The 20,539-nt window shown below is 39.4% G+C and overlaps 1 protein-coding gene across 1 annotated transcript in view; it reads right to left on the reverse strand.

Annotated features, from left to right (window-relative positions):
• KIAA1549L (KIAA1549-like ortholog) overlaps positions 1-20,539 on the reverse strand; it is a 55,266-nt gene that overhangs the window by 26,852 nt on the left and 7,875 nt on the right. The window contains exons 6-11 of the mRNA XM_009872839.1: positions 20,205-20,264; positions 18,502-18,653; positions 16,864-17,035; positions 13,457-13,620; positions 8,737-8,927; positions 5,361-5,488 (exon numbers count right to left, since the gene is read on the reverse strand). Coding sequence (XP_009871141.1) covers positions 5,361-5,488; positions 8,737-8,927; positions 13,457-13,620; positions 16,864-17,035; positions 18,502-18,653; positions 20,205-20,264 — 867 coding nt within the window. The remainder of the gene's footprint in view (positions 1-5,360; positions 5,489-8,736; positions 8,928-13,456; positions 13,621-16,863; positions 17,036-18,501; positions 18,654-20,204; positions 20,265-20,539) is intronic.

Raw genomic sequence — 20,539 nt, forward strand, 5'->3', positions numbered from 1 at the left:
GGAGCACTAGCACCTTCTGCTTTTGTAGGAGTGTGAAGAGGCTCAGAAACTCGGCTCAGAGGTTCACAGAGTAGGTTACAACACTTGGCTGCTTCTTGCAAACCAAAACCAAATGGAGAAAGCAGTGGGAAATAGTATTGGCTGTGTCTGAAGAACTGTCACCAGCAGAATACTAGCAGGGTCACAGTGCACCCTATATCTAAGGTAAATACATACTTAAAAAAACCAAACAGTTGAAGAAACAGAAGCAGTATGGGGAAATATTAGGCTATGCCACACAAGCTGAAATCTTTGGAGAAAGAAAAACAAAAGAATCAGCCTGGGAGGCTCCAGGCGAATAGTAACTGGTGCTAGTATGAGGCATTTCAGCTGAACAAGTGGGGGTTTTTGTTTGGTTGGTTTTTTAAATCTCCTATGGTTAAGTGTCAGGAATCACCCCAGAAGAGCCTAGGAGTTTATCTATTCCTCACCTCCTCACAGTAAAGATCCCCACTAACATTCTTTCTGGGGCAAATGAAGCCAATGCTTCAGGATGAGGGAATGAATGTTGAAAAAAGGAGCCTTGTCTCTCTACATCAAAAATTCTTCCTAACGCTCTGATTTATCAGCCTTTCAGAGACACAGGCATCATGAAGGGCAATCATCTCACTTCAAATCTGCACATATGCTCCAATGCAGTTGTCTGGGCTCCTTCCTTACTGGAAAGAGAAAGGCAAGTACCTCCTGAGCAGAGAGATCTGCCCCAATTAGCCACGACCCTATGAAGTCACTAGAGATAGCCTACCTGGTTAGGTTAGATCAGGAAGACAGTTTTTAAGGGTCAAAATTTGGCAAGATGAAGCTCTTTCCACTCTGACTTGTATTTTACCCCACCAAGCACAGAAGAGGCAGATGAAGGGTGCTGGATGTTTGCTGGGATACACCAGATCCTCCAGCTGACTCTGTGTCAAGGCAGACTGCTACATCGCTGCTGCTGGATTCAATTCTCGTTGCCATATTTTGCTTTAGTTTGAGTCACTATAGACAACTGCTCAGAAATTCAGAAAATCTGAGCTGCCACATTGGACACTGTGAAAACCAGTGGCCCACGCTTGTGTAGAAAAAAAAAAAGGAGGCAGTGTATCATAGCTTGGCTGAGTTACATCCAAAAATCCCTTTGATTTTAGCTAAGCCAATAATACAGCCAAGTTTTCCGCCCTGGTAATTCGTTCCTGCAGACACCTGATTTTCAGATATCCCTCCAAAGAACAGAAGAGAATTAAAAATTTATACGACAGTTTCTGTCTGGACAGAGAAAATTATAGTCTTAGAGACTGATATTTTAAAAAAGGAGTGGGCCATCACTGAACACCTCCTGAAAAGATCTACCTATTTTTAAAGACAATGTTCAAATGCTTGGAAGATGAGAAGTGTTCCAGCTGGGATTCTGAGGAGAAATAAAGGAAGGCTTCTTACACAAGGAATTTTGACTTGCTGGGAACGCTGCTTGTACATCTCCACTTGTGATGTGTGTCCTTCCATGATGACAAGGCTCAAGTACAAAATTGGGCTCAACTATACAAGTTCTCATCCCAAAAGATGTGCAGTCATATTTATCTGCTAGCAAACCAAAGCTTTTGTTTTTCTCAAAACAAACAGGCAATCATGCCCTCCTGACGATGCTAACGGAAAAGTTGCAAGATTAAACACTTAAAAGTCGGAAAAACAACCTATGTAATTTTTACAGGCTTTGTTCTGTGAGGAGCTGGTGAAAGGAAAGGTTTTACTGTAGACTGCTGTAATTCTTTAAGTACATGTGGGTTCAGCCATTTGCTTCCCTGAATGATGTCTGGCCTGATAAAATGATAGGGAAAAGTGCTAATATCCTGTTGTTCTCTTCCACATTCTCTTACAAATCCCTCTCGGAAATTGCCAGTACCTCTGGTGGCTGATTCATCCATCTCACAGCCCAATAACACATGCAGTTTGACACTTGAAAAAAGAGAGTCAAAACTTTTTTTTTTTCCCAAAGTGCCCAAACTAAATGAAAGCACAATTCATCAGCTTTTAGAAAGGAAGCTTCCTATTAAAATACTACTAAGTATTTTCCAAGAAAAAAAAAAGGGGAAGAAAAAAGCAATTATCTTGAAGTTTATCACTATTGTAATCCAAACAGATATTTTATTTGTGTTTTCTGTAGAAGTTAGGCTCAGCTGGAGTTCTCCTGATCCTTCCAAACATCAAGTCCTCACGCCAAACCTGTCAGTCTATGCTGGTTTCACATTGTTCGCTCTCAGTCCTGACACACTCCATTTGCAGTCATTTTTGATACAAGCCATATAGAGTTTATGTACTGAGGTAACATCCAGTGCTGTCATTTTTCCATGTAACTAAATGTCAGCAAGAAATAGAATCTAAAATTGGTCTGTAACTATGGCAACTAATGAGCCATTCTAACTTGGAGTCCCCAAATCAAACACGTGACCATCAAGGGATTCATTCCAGTTTTAAGATGCTGCTTTTCAGAGAAGAAAATACGCTGCTGCTGCTGCTGCCGTGTGCATTAGAGGCACCAGGCCAGAGACCTGGAGCAGGCTCAGACAAAGAATCAGGAGAAAAGTAGCTTCTTTCTTAAACTGTAAGGAAAAACAGCGAACATTACCTTTTGATACTAATCATGCTGGATAAAGAGAAAACCCAGCAAAAATAACAAAATATCAGAGATGACAAAAGTGTTTGCAATCATAGAACTGGGGAACCAAGCATCAGCTTGATTTTTGCCTTTTAATTTCCACTGTAACAGGAATTTGGGATCACACAACTCAAAGTCAAACACATCTGCACATGCGTGTAATAATAAATGTGGGGCTAGCTCCATAATTCTGGTAAAAGGGAGGCCGTTTCATCTCCCATGATCATATCTCCCTTCTCAGAAGCTGTTCTGAAAGGGTTGTATCAGGGAACACACGTAAAAAAATCCTTAAAGACAGATAAAAATGTCTCCATCTCTTCACCAGGGAAGAACATATTTATTGCCCTTCATATCTGTGCCTGGAAACTACCAGGTGACTCGTGGTAGAGCCATGGCAGTTGAGTGATGGAAGTCCCTCTAGGAGTAGCTGTGGTTCTTCAAAGCCAGAACAGTCAGATGGAGCCAGCCCAGTTCATATTTTGTATATATGCTCTACTATTACTTTTTCAAATGGGCAAATAGTGCTCTTCCTTTGTGCCACAGGGGCTTATGATCTTTGTGCCAGCATGCAGCAGGAGGAAATGACCAGAACACGTAGTATGAACGGAGCATACACTAAACATGTTTTCTCTGTGTCACTAGAACTAGAAACCATTTAGCTGTTTCAAACAAGGGGCCTCGTGACCTTGTTAAGTAACCTCGTTAGTCAGGCTTTTTTTCCCAGAAGATGGAAGGTAAAATAAACGTGTAAAAAGCAGTTTCTACTTTTCCAGCATAATTTGAGAAGTGCACAGCTACTGTTATCAAATAAAGTTGAAGCTAAAACTATAATGAAATTAACACTTAAAATTAAGGTTCAGTATTCACTTGCACTACATTGAAAGGTTTCTTTAACTAGCATGTTCTAGACACGTGCTACAGCCCACATCAGAAGAAAAAATGTGAGTCAATTCTTTAAATAGAGAAACTGGAAGTTCTTATCAATTTTCTCTGAAGATTTAAAACCTAACAAAATAAAAAAAATACCTTCACTAAATTATTTTGCCTACACATGTAAATATCACCTGACACTATTTTTGAATATTGGCTTTCCTAGGAAGTGAGAAAAGAAAAACAAAAAACAAAACCCCAAACATAAATTGCAGCTTTTAATTCTAGAAAACATAAATGATGTTGCTGTCTCAAAATGAGCTACATTTGGAACAGTGAAAAAATAATCATGATTCTTGAAACTTAGAACCATGAAATACTGTTACAGTGTCGGGGGGGGGGGGGGGGGGAAGACCTCTTCCAACACCAGCCAGAATACTTATTATTACAGGTCTGGAGTAATCAGTAAAGTGACAGATCTGCCAGAAGAAAGCAGTACAGATGAGAAACACATAACAAAAGAAAATCAACAACTTCATTTTTGTGTGTAATGTGCAAATATGTATAAATCTCAGTGAAGTTGATTTAAAATCAGAGTATTACAGTTACACCAATTACAGCGTCCTCACAAGCTGCAATGCTCTGGTACGTGAATGGAAAGACACTTAAATGGAAGGACACTTAAACGCAGCACGATTTAGCTGTACAGAACAGAGGCCATCTCTGGTGCTCTGTACCTGTCTCTATATCACACTGTACTCCCTCTAAAACAGGAAAGCCTTTGCGTGCTTTAATGCTTTCCTGTTAGGCATAATGACTATCAAGAGATGATACGGGATAATGTGATAGCTGAGTTGCCATCCCAATGCTCCACTAGGGTTACTCAGGTGATTTACTGGAGAAATGAGAACTGTAAGATTTTCTCTTTATCAAAGTCTTTCCATCCACACTCACATTTTTAACAAAGACGAATTAGTTACGGACTTGTGTTTATGACAGAATCTGATGAGACCATATCCAGTTTAATTCCCTCCCTTTAGAAGAAAGCGATCAATTGGTTCAGCCACATCGTTTTTGATTCATATCGAAAACACCACTATGGAAGCAAAGCTACAGCTCAGCAGAGAGACAGACTAGAGAAAAGCAAGGAAGAAAGGTGATAGCATTCTAGTCCCATCAGACGTTCTTGATACGTCTCAAATCACAAGGTCACCATCGATCAAGGGCTTGTAAAAAGCATCCAGTGTAACATCCTAGGTGCTTCAGGCAAAGCTGCCAGTAAGCATTATAACAAAAACGTATGATGAGGACGATAAGAGATGGAAAGTTAAAGCTTTAGATGTCTCACACTTTCTCAATTTAATTTTAACCTTATTAATTCACCTTCATTAGATCTGGGCCAGCTAAGCAACAGCAGTAATGGAGACTAATATGTTAGGACTCTACACAGGGAAAATGCTGTGAACCCTGTCCACCTACTAAGCAGCATCATGTCTTCATTAGTTAACCAGTATTTTAAAATTAAAAGAACATATTTTTAAAAAGAGAAAAGAAAGAAAACTTGCAAAGGCCCCCACAAAGAGTAAACACCATATTGTTCTGTGTGAGGCTGAGAAACAGTTAGAGCAGTAAAGGGGAAAACAAACAAACAAAAAAATAAACACAGAAATGTACACACAAAAAAAACCCGAGCAGCTGCAGACAGAAACTGCCACAGTACTGCTGAAGGGTTGGGGAGATGGTTTCAACACAGCTGGTGCCCGTGTGGATACGGCGACAGGGGTGCCTGCGAGCAGCTTTCACCAGAAACATCTCTCACCGTTTCTTTTCCTTCCTTCGTCTTTTGCCGCTTTTTGCGGTGCCATTACTTTCTGGAGGGAGCTCCGGCTGGAGCTGGGCTTTCCCGACCCATTGCTGATGATGGAGCCGTTCTGACTTGGGGACCTGCTGCAAGTAACCATAGCAACAAGGGAGGCTGTGAGTTCTTCCTTATAAACCTCATTTCAAGGTTATTTCATTCACACCATTTGCATCACTGAGTTTTCAAGCCTGATTTTGTGCCAAAAGGAGACAGAACATAAACTGCGCACAGAAAACACAGCGAAGGCAGGAACAGAGCGAGGGCAGAAGAACATGGCTTCTCAATTAGCTCAGGGCTGATAGGCATCTTGGTGGCACTGAAAGCAAACCCTTCTCATGCACAACCCCCACAACGACAGAAGGAGCACTGCAGAGGACAAAAAATCCTGTTATCAATTCAGTGCCATTTAAACAGCTAAAATAAAGCAGCCCTTTGTTTCTTTTTGTGTGTGTGTGTGTATATATATATATATGGCTAAACTAACTCCTTTATTATTTAGCCTGCATTTACATTCAACTGTTTCAACAGCCACAATGCAAAATTCATTCACTTTATGTGTACGCACGTAAAATGTGATAGGAAAACTCTTTTCTCCACCCATCGTGGTTTAGTCAGCACCATGATTTGCCGAAACAGCTGATAAAATGCTTGTTTTGCCCAGCCACTACAGACCCTTGCCCTGAAACCAGACCCTACAGAGGGTGAGGAGAGGAGGCAGAGCAGATCTGCTGCCAGCATCCAGCCCCAGCAAGGAGAGAGAACAGAGCTGAGCAGCATAACTCTGGGCTGCTCTGGGAGCAAGCTCTCAGCAGTAGTTCTCATCTCTTTGAAGCGGAGAAGTAACTCCAATCCCTAATTAACAAGTTGGGAAAAACATGTCCAAAGTAGAAAATATTAAATTTGGTGCAACTCCACACCCAAACACCATGTCAATTTGTTTCTGTGGGTAAAACTTGCCACGATAGGAATGAAAACTGTCCGCAAGAGCTGTTACTCATGCACCCATCTGTGATCCATCACTGAATCGTCATGGCCAAAGACAGGATAATGTAAAGTGGTTGCATTAGAGGGGAAAAAAATGGACCTAGTCACAAGGACTTCCACTTACAGAGAAAAAGTCAAATCAAGTTCTATGGCTGTCACAACAGCTTTATATAAAGCAAAACAACTGTAAAAACCAACCTGCAAATTACTGCCAATACTATACCGCCAGTTTGAAGCATTCATTTACCTCCAGCTCTGACTGCCCTGTCTGGTATGAGGAGAGAGCATTTAATGCAGTCAGAACAGGAAAAGTAATTCTTAGGGGCTCTCTTCTGAAGACAGCCTATGGAAATAGAGAGAATTTGAGACAGGCTCTTTGCAGCTACAGGGGCTTTAGAACTCAGTATGCAGCGCAGCCCAGCTCAGACCAGCCTGAGGATTTTCTAGTGAAATTCTATTGGGAATAAATATTCTTGAAAAGCAGCATTTCTCCTCTATAAACCTGTCTGTCACTGCTAATGAAATAATCCCATCCCAGTGTAAAAAGAAAACCAACCAAAAAAAAACCCCAAACAACCAAAACTTCATCCAGGGACAGAGCAACACCTGAAGAATACCTGCTCCACTTGGGAACAAGGAAAAGAAGCGAGTGTGGATAGCTTGCACAATGATTTCTGCTGCCACTAATCTAAATATTCCTTTTTTTAAGCAGCCACCACATTAACTGTGAAGTTCCCTTCACTGGTTATATCAGAGAAGATATTCTGATCAGTTACTAGGCACTTCATGGCAGTCCAATTTAAATTGACCTTTCCAGGCTGTAAAGTAGCCTGGATGAAAGAGCAAATACATAAAGGTCACAAAATATTTCTTCATCTTCAGAAACCATTAAAGTCCTTCATCTTCAAAAATCATTAAATTCCACAGCTTCTGGGAATGAAGAAGGACTACAATTTTGTATATTCTCACTTAATCAATCACCCTGAAGGAGGCAAAACTAACTCTTAGTTATTTGCTTAGAAAGGCACCAAGGTTCAATATATATTATAATGAAAATAACTTTCCTATAAATTTCTGTGAATTTTCACTTATCAATGTTTGCTTAAATTTGAGCAGATTAAGTAGAGGGGGATTTCTGTACTCATTCAAACGACTAAGTGAAGTGCTTAATCACATTTGTTAGAGGATTAATTAATAGGTATGGTTTACTTTTTTTAATGTGTATTTACACATGGCTTTGGAGAAGCTTCAAAACATTTTACAGAACAGTTCCTGCATCGATTTAACCTGTGGTGGTCCAGTAGCAGCAACCATAGCTGGTGTCGTGGTCATCTCCCATTTGTCATTTCATCAGAGGACAGAAGACTTCAAAATGGCCAAATGCTGTGTGGTTCACACAGACTGCACAACCTGACTCTCATGCTTGGAGTGATTTATGGTGTGAATAACACATCTATGACATTAAAGGGCAGAAAAACAATTTACACACAAACCCAGCGCAGCAATCTCAGGGACCAGAGGAGCTGCTTTCCTTGCCTGACATGACCAAGACCAGAAATAACAACCTTCAGCTATTCTGGTGATGACCAAGGTAAAAATTCCAAACAGGAAAGGTAGTGAAGAACAGATTGCTTGAGGAGGCTGTCATCATCCCACCAGTGGAAGACTTTAAAAAGAGGCAGATAAAAGTTGACTTTGGGAGGTATTTGACCCTGTAGTGGGGAAGAGGAAGAGCCAGAGAGCTTCCAGGGAACCTTCTAATCTGTGATCCTACAACCAGGTAGTCTTACTATGAAGAAACAGGAAATCTGGGACAATTTACCTTAGACACCATCTAGTCTGTTCTTACACTCTTAAAAGTTTTGTCTTGCTGTAGATGCTTTGGATCTAGAGGTCTTCCATAATTTAATGGATATTTAGGGTTTGCCCTGCTGCTGAAGAAGGCATTGGGTCCACTTCTGCAGTGGCAGAGTCTGTCAGTAGAGCTACAGCAATTTACAGTTGCTGAGGTCCTGTCTTATGGTTCATGTGAGAAATGATCCGTATGCATGCTCCAGATCCCCTGTTTCATCCGGGTTTATCTCTCGTACAGCACCAGCATGCATATGAGTGTCACTGCCCATTTATCTCCTCTGTGCAGGTACAATTTGTGAAGAGTTCACTTTCTTTCATCCTGTATTTTGCAGACATCTCACCCATCCAGCTCAGACCAGCATTATGCCAAGAATATATCAGGAAGGAACCATCTGCCACATACACAGCCTGGGTGCCAAACCTTACAGGTTTTTCCTAAGCAACCAGCAGCACATACCCTTATTCCACCCCTCTGCAGACACATGCCAGTCCGTACCTTTTCCTTGTTTCATTGGATTTGGCAGTTTTGATGGTGCTCCCATCCTGAGTGATTTCTCTCTCCTGGGAGGCAGGAGCATCTCTCACTGGAAGTGGAAGTACGACGGTCTCCTGAGTTACAGGTAAAACCTCATCTTCAGCTCCCTGCTGACCTAAATGTTGCTTGGCATAGTCAAAGCCTTGCACTGGCTGCAAAAAGAAAAAAAAAAAGCAGGGGGAGAAAAAAATTTTCCAGCATCCATTACAAGTTAATATAAAGTTTTCACTTTGGTATAAAATCTTCCTCTATCCCTTAACTTCTTTAATTACCTAAACAACAGGTAAAAAAAAAAAATGTAGATTGCCAGAGAAATGCCCAATAACAATTTTCTGATGAGATTTTGATTTCACATTTTAATCATGATTAGTTAATACCAAAAAAGGAAAAACCCAGGAAAAATAAATCATTCAAATTCCAGAGCACCTCTGGAAAAAGTATGTAACAAAAATGTTCTTGTTAAACTAAATTGAATTAATTTACCAAAAACTGGAAGGATGCTGTTCCTCAAGTGCCAAGACTACTGAAAGAATGCTAAAAGCAAACCACAAAACACTTCAAAGGTGAACCATGGAAATTTTAGCCCTCAAACGTAATTTGGGTAACACATCAGAATTAGACAGTTAATAATCAAACAGTCTCTCTCAGGTTCCTGTCATGTTGTCATTGAATATTTTAGTTCAGGAAAAAAGTCAGCTGGATTAAAAAAAAATAAAACACAAACTGCAGATGGCACAGAAAAAGGATGACCTCTGAAAAAAACATTTTCCTTTGTTCTGTCTCTTACAGAATCTGAGCTATAGCTCTAAATAAAGATAAATTTCATAAGTGATGTCAGCCTGAAAATAATAGGGCTGACTTCTGGTTTTTTAAAACCAAATCAAAACACAATTATTTTTTTTTTCATAGTGATCTGCACCACATTCCCGATCTCCTGTTTGAACCAAGGCTGATGATTTCTAATTTGCTTCTCTACTTTAGTTTTCCTCTGCTAAGTAGCTCCAGTGCATTAAGGAGACGCTGACGGGGCTAAGGCTGATCTGGGAGAGCAGATGTCTCCACCCATTACCACGATGGAATGTGCAACATATCAGAGAAACACCAATTCACCATCACCACCGCATGGCAAGTCATGACACCATCGCCCGACAGACCCTTCTGCTTGCAGAAGGCAGGGAACCACAAGAGCAGCTACCAAATTGGTTACAAGGGGAGGAAATGTAGAAAGGGAAGGGAACGAAGAGAGGGGAAGCAGAAGCTGGGGGAAGGACAGCTAGGAAGAACTACTACACATCATCCTAGATTGTAATGTTTTTAACTAAAATAATGTTTTCCATCTTATTATCTATATCAAGTGTTAGTCATTACCCTCCTAGATATTTTGCAGAAAAGAGAAAAGCTGATTAAATTGTTATTTCTCTCTCCATGCCTTTGAAAGAGTAGCAGTTACAGTTTATACTTCATATCTTATTTTAAAAAAATAAAATTAACAAAAACAAACCAAACAAACCCAGAAGCAGCAGAACATGAGAATTGCTAAAGAACTCTGCAGAGTCCCAGCTCACATCTGCCAAAGGAAGAAAATGAAGGATTATTTTAATCTGAGTTCTACTTACCACTATGTCCAGTCAAAAACTGCATTAAAGGAAGAGCTGAAAAAGCCATCCTCATCAATGGACATATTGCATTAAATAATATTTGATCTTGGAACTCTGCTCGGTAAAAGCCCACAGGAGCAGATGGCTTTACCACTCCTGAAGGGAACTGGCAAGACTAAATCACGATCAGGCACTGCTGAAGCACTGCAAGGGTAGATGTCCAATACGGCCAGAAGACAGAGAGAGATCGAAGGACAGAGATTTGAATATTGCTTTCAAAAGAATGAATGATGAGACCATTAAATTATATTTCCTGGCACAGGGCAGATTGAATATGAGGAGTCGTTTCTGTGATTTTTATTTTCCTTGTCATGATCATGAAAAGGACACTGATGTTTTTCTTTTATTTTTTTTTTTTAAATATGAGCCCCTCCCCTCATGTATACAGACAGTTTCTCTGTTCTTTTTTTTTCCCATGCCCTTTATCAAATTGATAGTGGTTTTCTCCTGGCCTGCAGTATTTGCTTTTGCTTGCAGGTCTTAGACTGCAGATCTTATCTCTGTTTACCTGCAAGCTTATTCTTTCATGCTCTGAAAGAGAGGAAAGGTGACAAATCAGATTACAGCCTTTAAAGAACCAGGCTGTGAATTCGAAAGCAAGGGAGGTAAAAGCTAACGTCTATCCAAAACTTCAAAAGTAAGAACAGTAGCTCAAAATAAGAACAGCACTGAGGAAACATTAAGACAAACTCCCATCGGAATCTATCCGATTTGATTTTGTGCTTCTGTTAATCTTGCAACTGTAGAGCCAACTGAAAAAAATGGCAACTTAGACCAGCTGCTCCTGACTGCTACGGCAATTCAGAACAGCAACACAATTCCTAAGAAAGACACTCCAAATCACACTGTGTACCCGAGGTCATTGTTTAAATTTGATGTCTTTAGCCTTCAGTCCGTTACAAAGTCATTCCTGAATTCCCAGGCACAGGCAGCAATCCTGCCGCTCTGCCCCACCATCTCCCCCAGCTCCAGAAGGATAGTGAAGGTTTAAATGTTCCGTTACCCGGAGGCTGGGGAGGTGCCAGTCCCCTTGGTACAGGACTTTTGGAACCCAAACAACTAAGACGGCACCACTGTAAACACAACCAGCTGCAATCCAAGGCTCTGCATATCCCATAATATACTCTCTTCCTCTCTACATAGTTTTCTGGATATTCAAAAGGTATAAAAAAATTGCTCAAATGATTTACCAGCAAATCTCAGACACACAGAAACAGAACATTAAAACTGCTTCTTCAACTAAAAATCGCTCTAATGTAACTCCACACACAGAACAGATTCAGCATTAATCAGTCTCAGACACTCTTCTAAGCCATGACATATAATATATTCATCTGAAATGTGATATAGATATGTGTTCATCAGCTATTTTTACTGCCAAACTGCATGAAGAGTAGCAATTACAGATCAAATAATTACCACTATTCCTGATATCCCTAATGATGGAACTAAAAAACAAATTAAAATTTTTCATTTCAAAACTACCTTATTCCATTATCTTCCCAAAACACGTTTCTTAGCCTTATTTTAAGCAAAGATGCAGAAATCAGGAATCACATTCCACGGTTCATTCCCATATTGCTGTAGAATTTATCTTCCATGGTCCATATACCAGCATATCCTCTAAACTAGACCTCGCTGAACCTTTTTGATGGAGCCATTATTGTGAAACTAAACAGAAAGCAATTCAGCTTGCACTTTGAAATGCATCACTTTCCATATAATGAATTAAATTAAATTTTATGGAGTCTCAAAATATACCAAAAAGGGGAAATACACTCTAGAAGCAGACCTTTTGCACTCCAGCTGCAAATGTGAGCATGCCACAGGAAAATCTCCTGAAAGGAGTGTGGTGTGGGTGCTGGGAGCTCAGTACCCGTTGTTTTGTTCTGCAGATCCCACCCCTGTCTGATGCCACTGACTGCTGATCCAAATGCAACCTGACTGAATCGGTTTTAACCTGACCATGCATCTAACAGCCTGATTAATTCCAATTTCCCAGGAAAAGTAAAAATTGAACTTTCTTTTCAGAATGGCAACTATGGATTAAAATATTAAAATGCCCTTTCTGTGCTATAGCTCCAGCCAGCCGTATTTGTTAAAAAGCAACTTCCTTCAGAAGTAAAGCATTCTGTAATGATGACCAGCTCAAAACAACATACAAATCTTGTCTCATTTTTTTCTTTAGCTGGTAATAATATTACATATTAGATGAATGACGTAGTGCATAGTATTTGCAACAGCTCCAGTAAAGCATGATTTGCATTTCAAAGATTTCAATGAGAAATCATACAATATCCCTGCAGTGGTATTAACTTTTGTTTGCGCTTGTTTCACTTCTGCAGATTTAGTCTTAACAATAGTCTGGTAACACTGGAAAAATAGATGAGCATACTGGAACCAAAAGGAAACGTCTTTTTTACATCATTTTTGATAGAAGTGTCGTTTTCCAACTGGCACCAGCTGTACCCATCTGCAACCAATCTAAGATGAGGAGAAAAGAGCTGTCACATGCATCATGCCTTCCTTCAACTCTCTCTCCAATCTACATTTCTCAGCACAAGCAACAGAGCTGAAATCACAGTAATTCTGCTGTCTGTAGAATTAACAAACCAAAGTAAAAATGTATCATTTCAATCTCATGCCAAGGGAGAAGAACAAGGCCAGGTGAAAGGGTGAAGAAACTTACACATGGTCTCTCTTTAGGCTAAAAACTAATTTAAGGTCATCTCAGTCAGGAGCCATTTAATAGCAGCATTGGCTAGGCAGACTTCTCTCACTGTGGAGACAAATCAGTATTCTGTGACATTTCTCTGTTAGAGACAGTGAATCAAACTGGAAACACATTTGATTTGGAAAAAAAAAAATCTTGTCATTGATACAGGTTAGTAATCTTAAGGAAAACAGAATTGTTTGAATGCAGTCAACAGCACCCACAAATAAATTAGAAAGCTCAAAACATTCAGAAGAAGAATATCAAAGAAACACAGTTAAAACCTTGGATCCAGAGATGGGTCACTCACTTTAGCTCTCTGAGGCATGTTCATCATGGTGTCTGGTTTGAAATCGTTCTTGTTCTTTCTGCACAGAACCGCTGTGATGATGATGATGATAACCGTAACCACAGCAATGGGAGCCAGCACCGCTGCAATGATCCACAGGTTGTTTGGCGGGTTCTTCACCACAGCTACAGAAAAAATTGCAAACCACCAGTGATACATTTCACTGTGCAAATGCAAGATTTAAATTGCTTCCAACACAGTCTCCAGCCATCTCCAAGTAATAACAACATGACTGTTGGTAATCTAGCTACACCTTTGTATTCCTTAAGTAAAAACAGTGAATCAGGAACACCATTCAGTTCACAAATCCACGGGCTCTCTTCTCTTACTTAGTTATAGCCAGATGTAAAAGCAGCCATCAACTCCCAAATCAAGTTAGACACCATATTAAATATCACTTCAATGGTTCATTTACAGAAAAAGCAAAAAACTATTTTTCAAAAGCAAAATCAGCTTACAGTAAGGTAGCATGTGTGTTAAAAGCAAAGACAAGGAGTCCATATCTGGTGTCAAAGTCTTATGGGCTCAAGCAAGAGCAAACTGGCAGAGTTTTTTCAGGAAACAAAGACGCTAAGAACACTAACAGTGATTATTGATACCAATAGGCCAGTAAGAAAATGTTTCTCTTGTGCTCTAGAAATAATCTATCATAATAAAGGTCAAAACGAATCCATCATTTCTGGAGGAGGGGAAATTATGATTGGAAAGAGCTAATTCCGGAGATATTAATAATAGCACCAGGAAAAGGGCACATTTTTCAGAAATACAGTGATGCTAAAATATTTTATATTCTATTTTATCAGGGAAAAAACAAAAAAAAGTCTCTTAGTATGAACCTTCAATTTCTACACGCATAAGAGATCCTCCCTCCTGGTTCTTACATTTCATTTCTTTCTGGAAAAACATCGGATAATCTCCTTGTGATGCTGAATTTTTGTTTGGTGAAATATTTTGTGGACTTCAAGATGCTCTCTCTCTCTATTTGCCTCTGCCAGTGGTTGCTGGCAAGGACTGGCAACTGTGAGAATGCCAGTGTAAAGCAGCCCCCTCCATTTCCTAGGGGACCAGCGCTTTCAAATGTCATTGAGCTCATCAGCTGTCAGAGGCACTCAGCATCTTTCAGGATCAGCCTTCAAATGCACACCATCTTGTTCAGCAGCAGTTACTAAAGCTGGATGAAAGTCTGTTTCAAGCTTGGGCCTATTTTCTTTGTAGATCTACAACCCTTTGCAAAGCCGACGTAGTGTTCTGGTGATGCAAGAACAGCCCCACCAGGTACGGATCTTGCGCGCAGCGTAACAGTCCCCGCACGCTTCCAGAAAGCCGGGCTGAAGCCTTTCAAGTTTCACTTTTCAATGGACTTGCGTAATTCTAAATTATTGACTTTGACATTTAGTTTTGGGATGAAAGGACTGTGGGGAAGGCAACTGAACCTGAATTTTATCAGATAACACTAACTATAATTACAGGCTGCTGTTGCGGGAACAGCAAACAATTATTGAAAAATTATTCTTGCTAGGGAACGCAGAGGAAATGATGACCTTATGGGTAACAGCACAGACATTTAGGAATCCTGGTTTACATCTTTAATTCAGTTACCAGCTTCCAGTGTGGCCTTGAGTAAGTCAATTCAGTTTGTTCAGCTCAGGAAGACATCAGTAGATTTTCAAGCGAGCCTTTCATTTTGCTCTCAGTCCCTCATTTAGGAAACAGGAGCGTCCATATTTTTTTGTTACTGTTTGTCTGCCTTGTCTAACCAGACTATGAGCTCCTGAGGCTAGATGTGTTTTCTTAGTGCATTTGGGTACAGAACTTTTCATTCTGTCATAAGAAAAATTATAACGAGCAAAAGCGAATTGCACATAAGGTATTTTCTTTGGGAATACAAAGACAGCCTACAAATATGTCCAAAATGGAAAAAATGTATTTTTTTCCATAATAATGTATAAAGATAGAATTACCTCTACATTTCAAATCCTGTAGTTTCAGAATCTCAGTTACCTGGGGTCTTAATTTCAATTTCTGTATATTCTCTTCTGACACTATTCTGTGCATATTTAATTTGTACAGATAAACACGGCTGCCTTATCAGATCACGGAAGTACTAAGCGAGATGATGAGCAGCAGGTGTCATAATTACCTAAATACCCATATAAATCACAAAACTGCACGAAGAGCTAGGAAACTGCTGTGTGTTACAAAAAGTTGCTTCAGTAAAAATTACATTAAAGAAATAGTCTCACGGAAAACAAAGTGATTCAGAATTTAAAATGCTAGACTTTATGGCAGCAGGGATGGAGAGACCCAGGTTCAGTCTAATTAAAATCAGAAACAGACCATGATCAAATCAAGGATCAGGTACAGTACGTTGTGCGTTCTCTGGGAATTATATCATACTTGAGACTTCTAACCCAATTGTATGTTTACAGACGATACATCAGTTACTCATTACAGTGGTCCTCTCTTTTCCTATCACTATTAGATGCAATTATTTCAATATGACTGCTGCTTCAGGCAGAAATAATGCACCAGGGAGTCCCATTTTATATGCTCTTTAGCCAGTAAGGAGATCCAGTACAGAAGTTCACTATATATTTTTACTTTCATCTGGACAAATATCTTGGAAAAGCAAAGAGATTCAGTTAGCTAAAAGGTAAACTGTTACTGGACAAAAAAACCTCTAGGCTTCACCACGGGTGTATGACTGTGGGTCAGCTATATGGGAACATTATTCTGAATGATACTACCCTATCTTAAACCTGAAAACTGTCCATACAAGTAGTTCCGTTCAACTTCACCTTTCTAATTGCGTCTAAACAATATGTTTAACAACCACACGGCCTACTTCACAAACTTCTTGATAAATATGATGATTTAAAAAAGAAATAATCCCTTTGAGGTAGAAATAAGCTACATTATTCCGAGCAAGTCAAAAATAAAGGGCATCTTGATAGCTCCCATATTTTCCTTTGGGCCGAGTTATATGAATATCAGTTTAGCCATAAGCCTGTGGTGCCACGGTTTTGTCAGCATTAGAATTAAATCTGACTTCACAGTTCAATGAAGTTGTTCAGTTCATAGAACTGTATGAGTGTAAAATTAGTCTTATAGTAGAGTTTACAGTGATTGGCTAAATAACCATTGGCATATAGACTTGATTCACTAGGACAAATGATTAGTCTGTCTTCCAGAGGAACAACAGCAACCTGACTGAAGCAGCAGCTCAGAAAGGTGCAGCTGAAGTTTTTGTGATCAGTGGAGGCTCCCCACACCTACACTGGAATTTTCACAAAATAAAAAAAAAAGGGGGGGGGGGTGCAAAAAGGAAATAAAGGACTAATTCGGAGAATTTTTAAAAGAACTCTTACGATCAGCTTGAACTTGAATAACGTAACCTAGTGTCAAGGCCATCCTCTGGGAATCAACAGTACTCAAAATCTTGGCAGCTGCAGTGCCCAGCAAAGGCTTCCCGTTGTACAACGTGTAGTACGTCAGTTCGGCTGGCTCCTTGGGCCCTGGAATACGCTGGATTTTCACCATCTTTCATGGGGAGGAAAAAAACACCAAAACAAAAAAGCATCACAAAACCAAAACAAAACAGAAGAAGGAATGAAGAGAGAGAAAGAGAAATACACTGTGTTTCTCTTACAGCACTGCAAAACCTGCCAGGAGCTACGTGAGGGCAGCGCACACATGGAATGGAACTCCTTCAAGACCCCATATAAGCAAAAGCTCCATGCAGATATTCTCACAGGATCCAAACTTCTCTACTTCGTAACTTGGGCTGTTAAGATTAGTGAGGATTGACTGCTTTTTGCAAAAATTTTAAACGTAATCCTAAGGCAAAACCCTATACTAAGAAAAGCATGCAGTAAAGAGGAGGAAAGGATCAAATGTTTGGACATTACAGTCACTCTGTAAAGGGAATTGTTAAAATCTCTCCTAATATTGAAAATTATACTTTACTGGCATATTGCAGTTGAAAAATTTCCTCACGTTTTAGTTATATACCCATTATTTTTGATCCCAGGCTGACAATAAAGAGGATCGTGCTTCTTCCATTTTATTCTGCAGAACACTGGCAGAATTTTTACGTTGTACCTCTGCTCTTCCTGAGAGTAGAGGAAGTGTCAAACACCTCTAATGATGAGAGGAAAAAACAGGTTTGTGATTCTTCTCCTTTATGTTATAGACTAAAACACAACATGTTTTCAATGAAAAATTTAAAAGTTCACAAGTAAAGGCAAGTAAAAACGTGTTCCTTCTTTTAAAATCTTTCAGTGGGTGAACACATAGAATTGTGGACAAACCAGGAGAGTAATAATTTATTTTTACAATCTCAAAACAAGCAACTCTTGAAAAATATCATATATTTAAAAGAAAAAAGCAATAACTTGTCATGCAATTTTTGAAGACATTCTCTATGAAGCCCCCACAACAAGCATCAGTTAAATTAGAAAACAAAATCCAATAATTTCAAAATATTGAATGGGAAATGTTGCAAAATAAGAGAAAGATAATTAATAAATTGCTCTAGACTGAAAAATCTACTTCATAATGTGATCTGTGGCCACACAATTTGATGACTAACCCTGTATAAAAACTGCTTCATACGTTCTTATTTTATGCTTTTTTCAACAAAAAGAAAAACAAGTTCTAGCTTTATTGAATTAACTAAGAGAGGAAGATCTAAAATGTCTTCTTTTGCAAACAAAAGCCTAGAGTTATGCTGAATATAAGACTTTACACTAAAATATTATCAATTCTCACAGCAACCATAGAGAAAGTATTTATTAACACTGATTAACTAATGACAATTTCTAGAAGAGGCATGCAACCACATCTGACTGCAGAAAAAGTAAGTTAGCAATGCCATGCATTTCGCACTCGCTGCTTTGATATTCAAAAATGCAGCAAAAGTCAGCCTAGGTAAACTGAAACACAAACTGAGGCAGGGCATATGCAAACAAAGCCCTTTTTTCAACACATACATAGGCATTGCCCACCTGCACTGTGTAGCTGCCCACAGTCGTGGCACGTTTGAATCGCTGCCCTTGCTGGTGGGACATCATGAACAGCGGCGCCAAGCGCTGCTCCATCAACCTTGCAAAGCTCTGGTTGTTCAGTCCCAGTAACGCAATATCAACGCCTTGAATAACTGTGAGAATGGAGAAAATCACGTATCGGCACATCTTACGTGGACAGATGAAGTAACACAGGCATGTATTAACTATCTTGAAGAGAAAAAGAGCTGGACACAGTTACATCCCCCCGGTAACTCCCAAAGGAGGTAACGTGCTTCTGTTTCACCCCCGCACCGTTCTTGTTAGATAACATCAATGATGTTTCAGAGAATAAAATCCTCCCGAAACTTCCTTAGGCCTTCAGTTGACCAAAATGACCCTGGGAAGCACCTAATCTATGACCTTCAATGTAAAAAACTAAAATCTATTTGAGAGCTGCCTTGGTTTTATGCCTATCTGCATACGCTCCTGTTAACTAAACCACAGTTCCTCATCCAGCAGTTTTGAAATCTGAAGTTTCATTTTGAAACAACATATGATGTTTGAGAACGCTGAAAACTGAGTAAACGTTTCTCAAGTAAAAATGAATGTAAAATTTAAAAGACACTGAATTTACCTAAGGTTCAAAAGAGTGATTGATGCCAATTTAATTCATACATATGTATGATTTTTCAATATTATTTAAAAATATCTTTTGAGACCACTACAATTTTTTTTGAAAAGAGTGTTTCCATTGTAATATCAAGAATTGCTCTATTGCAGTAAGTGTGGAAACGTAAGAAATGGAGTATTTGATTCACTGGGTCCAAATGGGGAGGAGCAGTACTGCTCCCTTCAAATGACAATCTCTGCATAAACTTACTTTTTATTTCAAAATTATGAATAGATATAACAGGTAACGAATCACACCACCTTTTGGAAGCTAAGAGTAAAATTTAAGCCGTTTCACATCAGGCTCTCTTGCTCTCCTATGCATTAAAAAATGTCAGGTACAGGCTCAGTGATTAGCAAGGCTTTTGTGTCTGCTCACTCACCGATGTCTGGGGGAAAGGGCCTTTTCCTAAAGTCAAAAGGACTGTGAATGAGAATGGGATACCAGTGAAATGACTGTGATAAAACAAATATTTTGAAGCCTAATAGCATTCTCTGCACCTTCTTTTCCATCAACAACATTACAGGCTTAATGCCTCAGGTGAAAGATGCAAGAAATAAATACCTGTCCCCAGATAGTCAGCAAATCCTAACAAACTTCCTTGGTTTAACAGATCACCTTTCTTCCAGGGTTATGTCTAGAAGCCTGAGTTTAGATTTATATCCAAAGTCTCAGGGATAAAAAGAAAAAAAAAAAAAAAGAGAAAAGCATATTTGTGTTTTAAAACTCTGAGAAGACAACGTAGCTCTTGGATGTGATTAAGCCAAAGAGGCATAAATTCTGAGGCAGATCGTGGGTGCAGAAGATGACAAGATGTCAAAGATGTTGACAAGATGATATCTGTTCAAGATGACAAATCACAGTTATGTCCTAGAGTAACTGTAAATACCTTTGTCCAGGTGAATGCAACAGGAAAGCTCAATGGGCAGCCACTTGTTTTTTAATAAAATTACCGCACCAATGTGTTTACATAAATGAACACTAAAAATTACTATCCAAAGTGCATGGAGGAGGCAAAGAGATAAAGAAGTACCTGTTATCACCCAGTAGTCTCTAGTTGACTCTGAGACATCAAGGTTTGGATACTCCAAAGCTTTAAAATAAAAGTTGAAATTATGTCATAATATTCCAACAGCCTGCACATTACATGTCTCAAACTGGTTAAGCAGCCACAGATAAGTAAAATTGAACTATGGCCAAGGAGGGTATTTAGAGGCATAGTTTTCAGAATTGCAATTTCTCTTCTGTCTGAAGACAGACACCAAGTGTCAACAGTACAGGCACTGCCACACAAAGTTGAACAAGCATCTTCTGTTGCCAAAATATTGGCTGGGGGCTTGTTTGGGGCCAAGACCAGGAGTTTCCCTT

This window comes from Apaloderma vittatum, unplaced genomic scaffold (assembly GCF_000703405.1).
Source record: "Apaloderma vittatum isolate BGI_N311 unplaced genomic scaffold, ASM70340v1 scaffold36707, whole genome shotgun sequence".
Lineage (NCBI taxonomy): Eukaryota > Metazoa > Chordata > Aves > Trogoniformes > Trogonidae > Apaloderma > Apaloderma vittatum.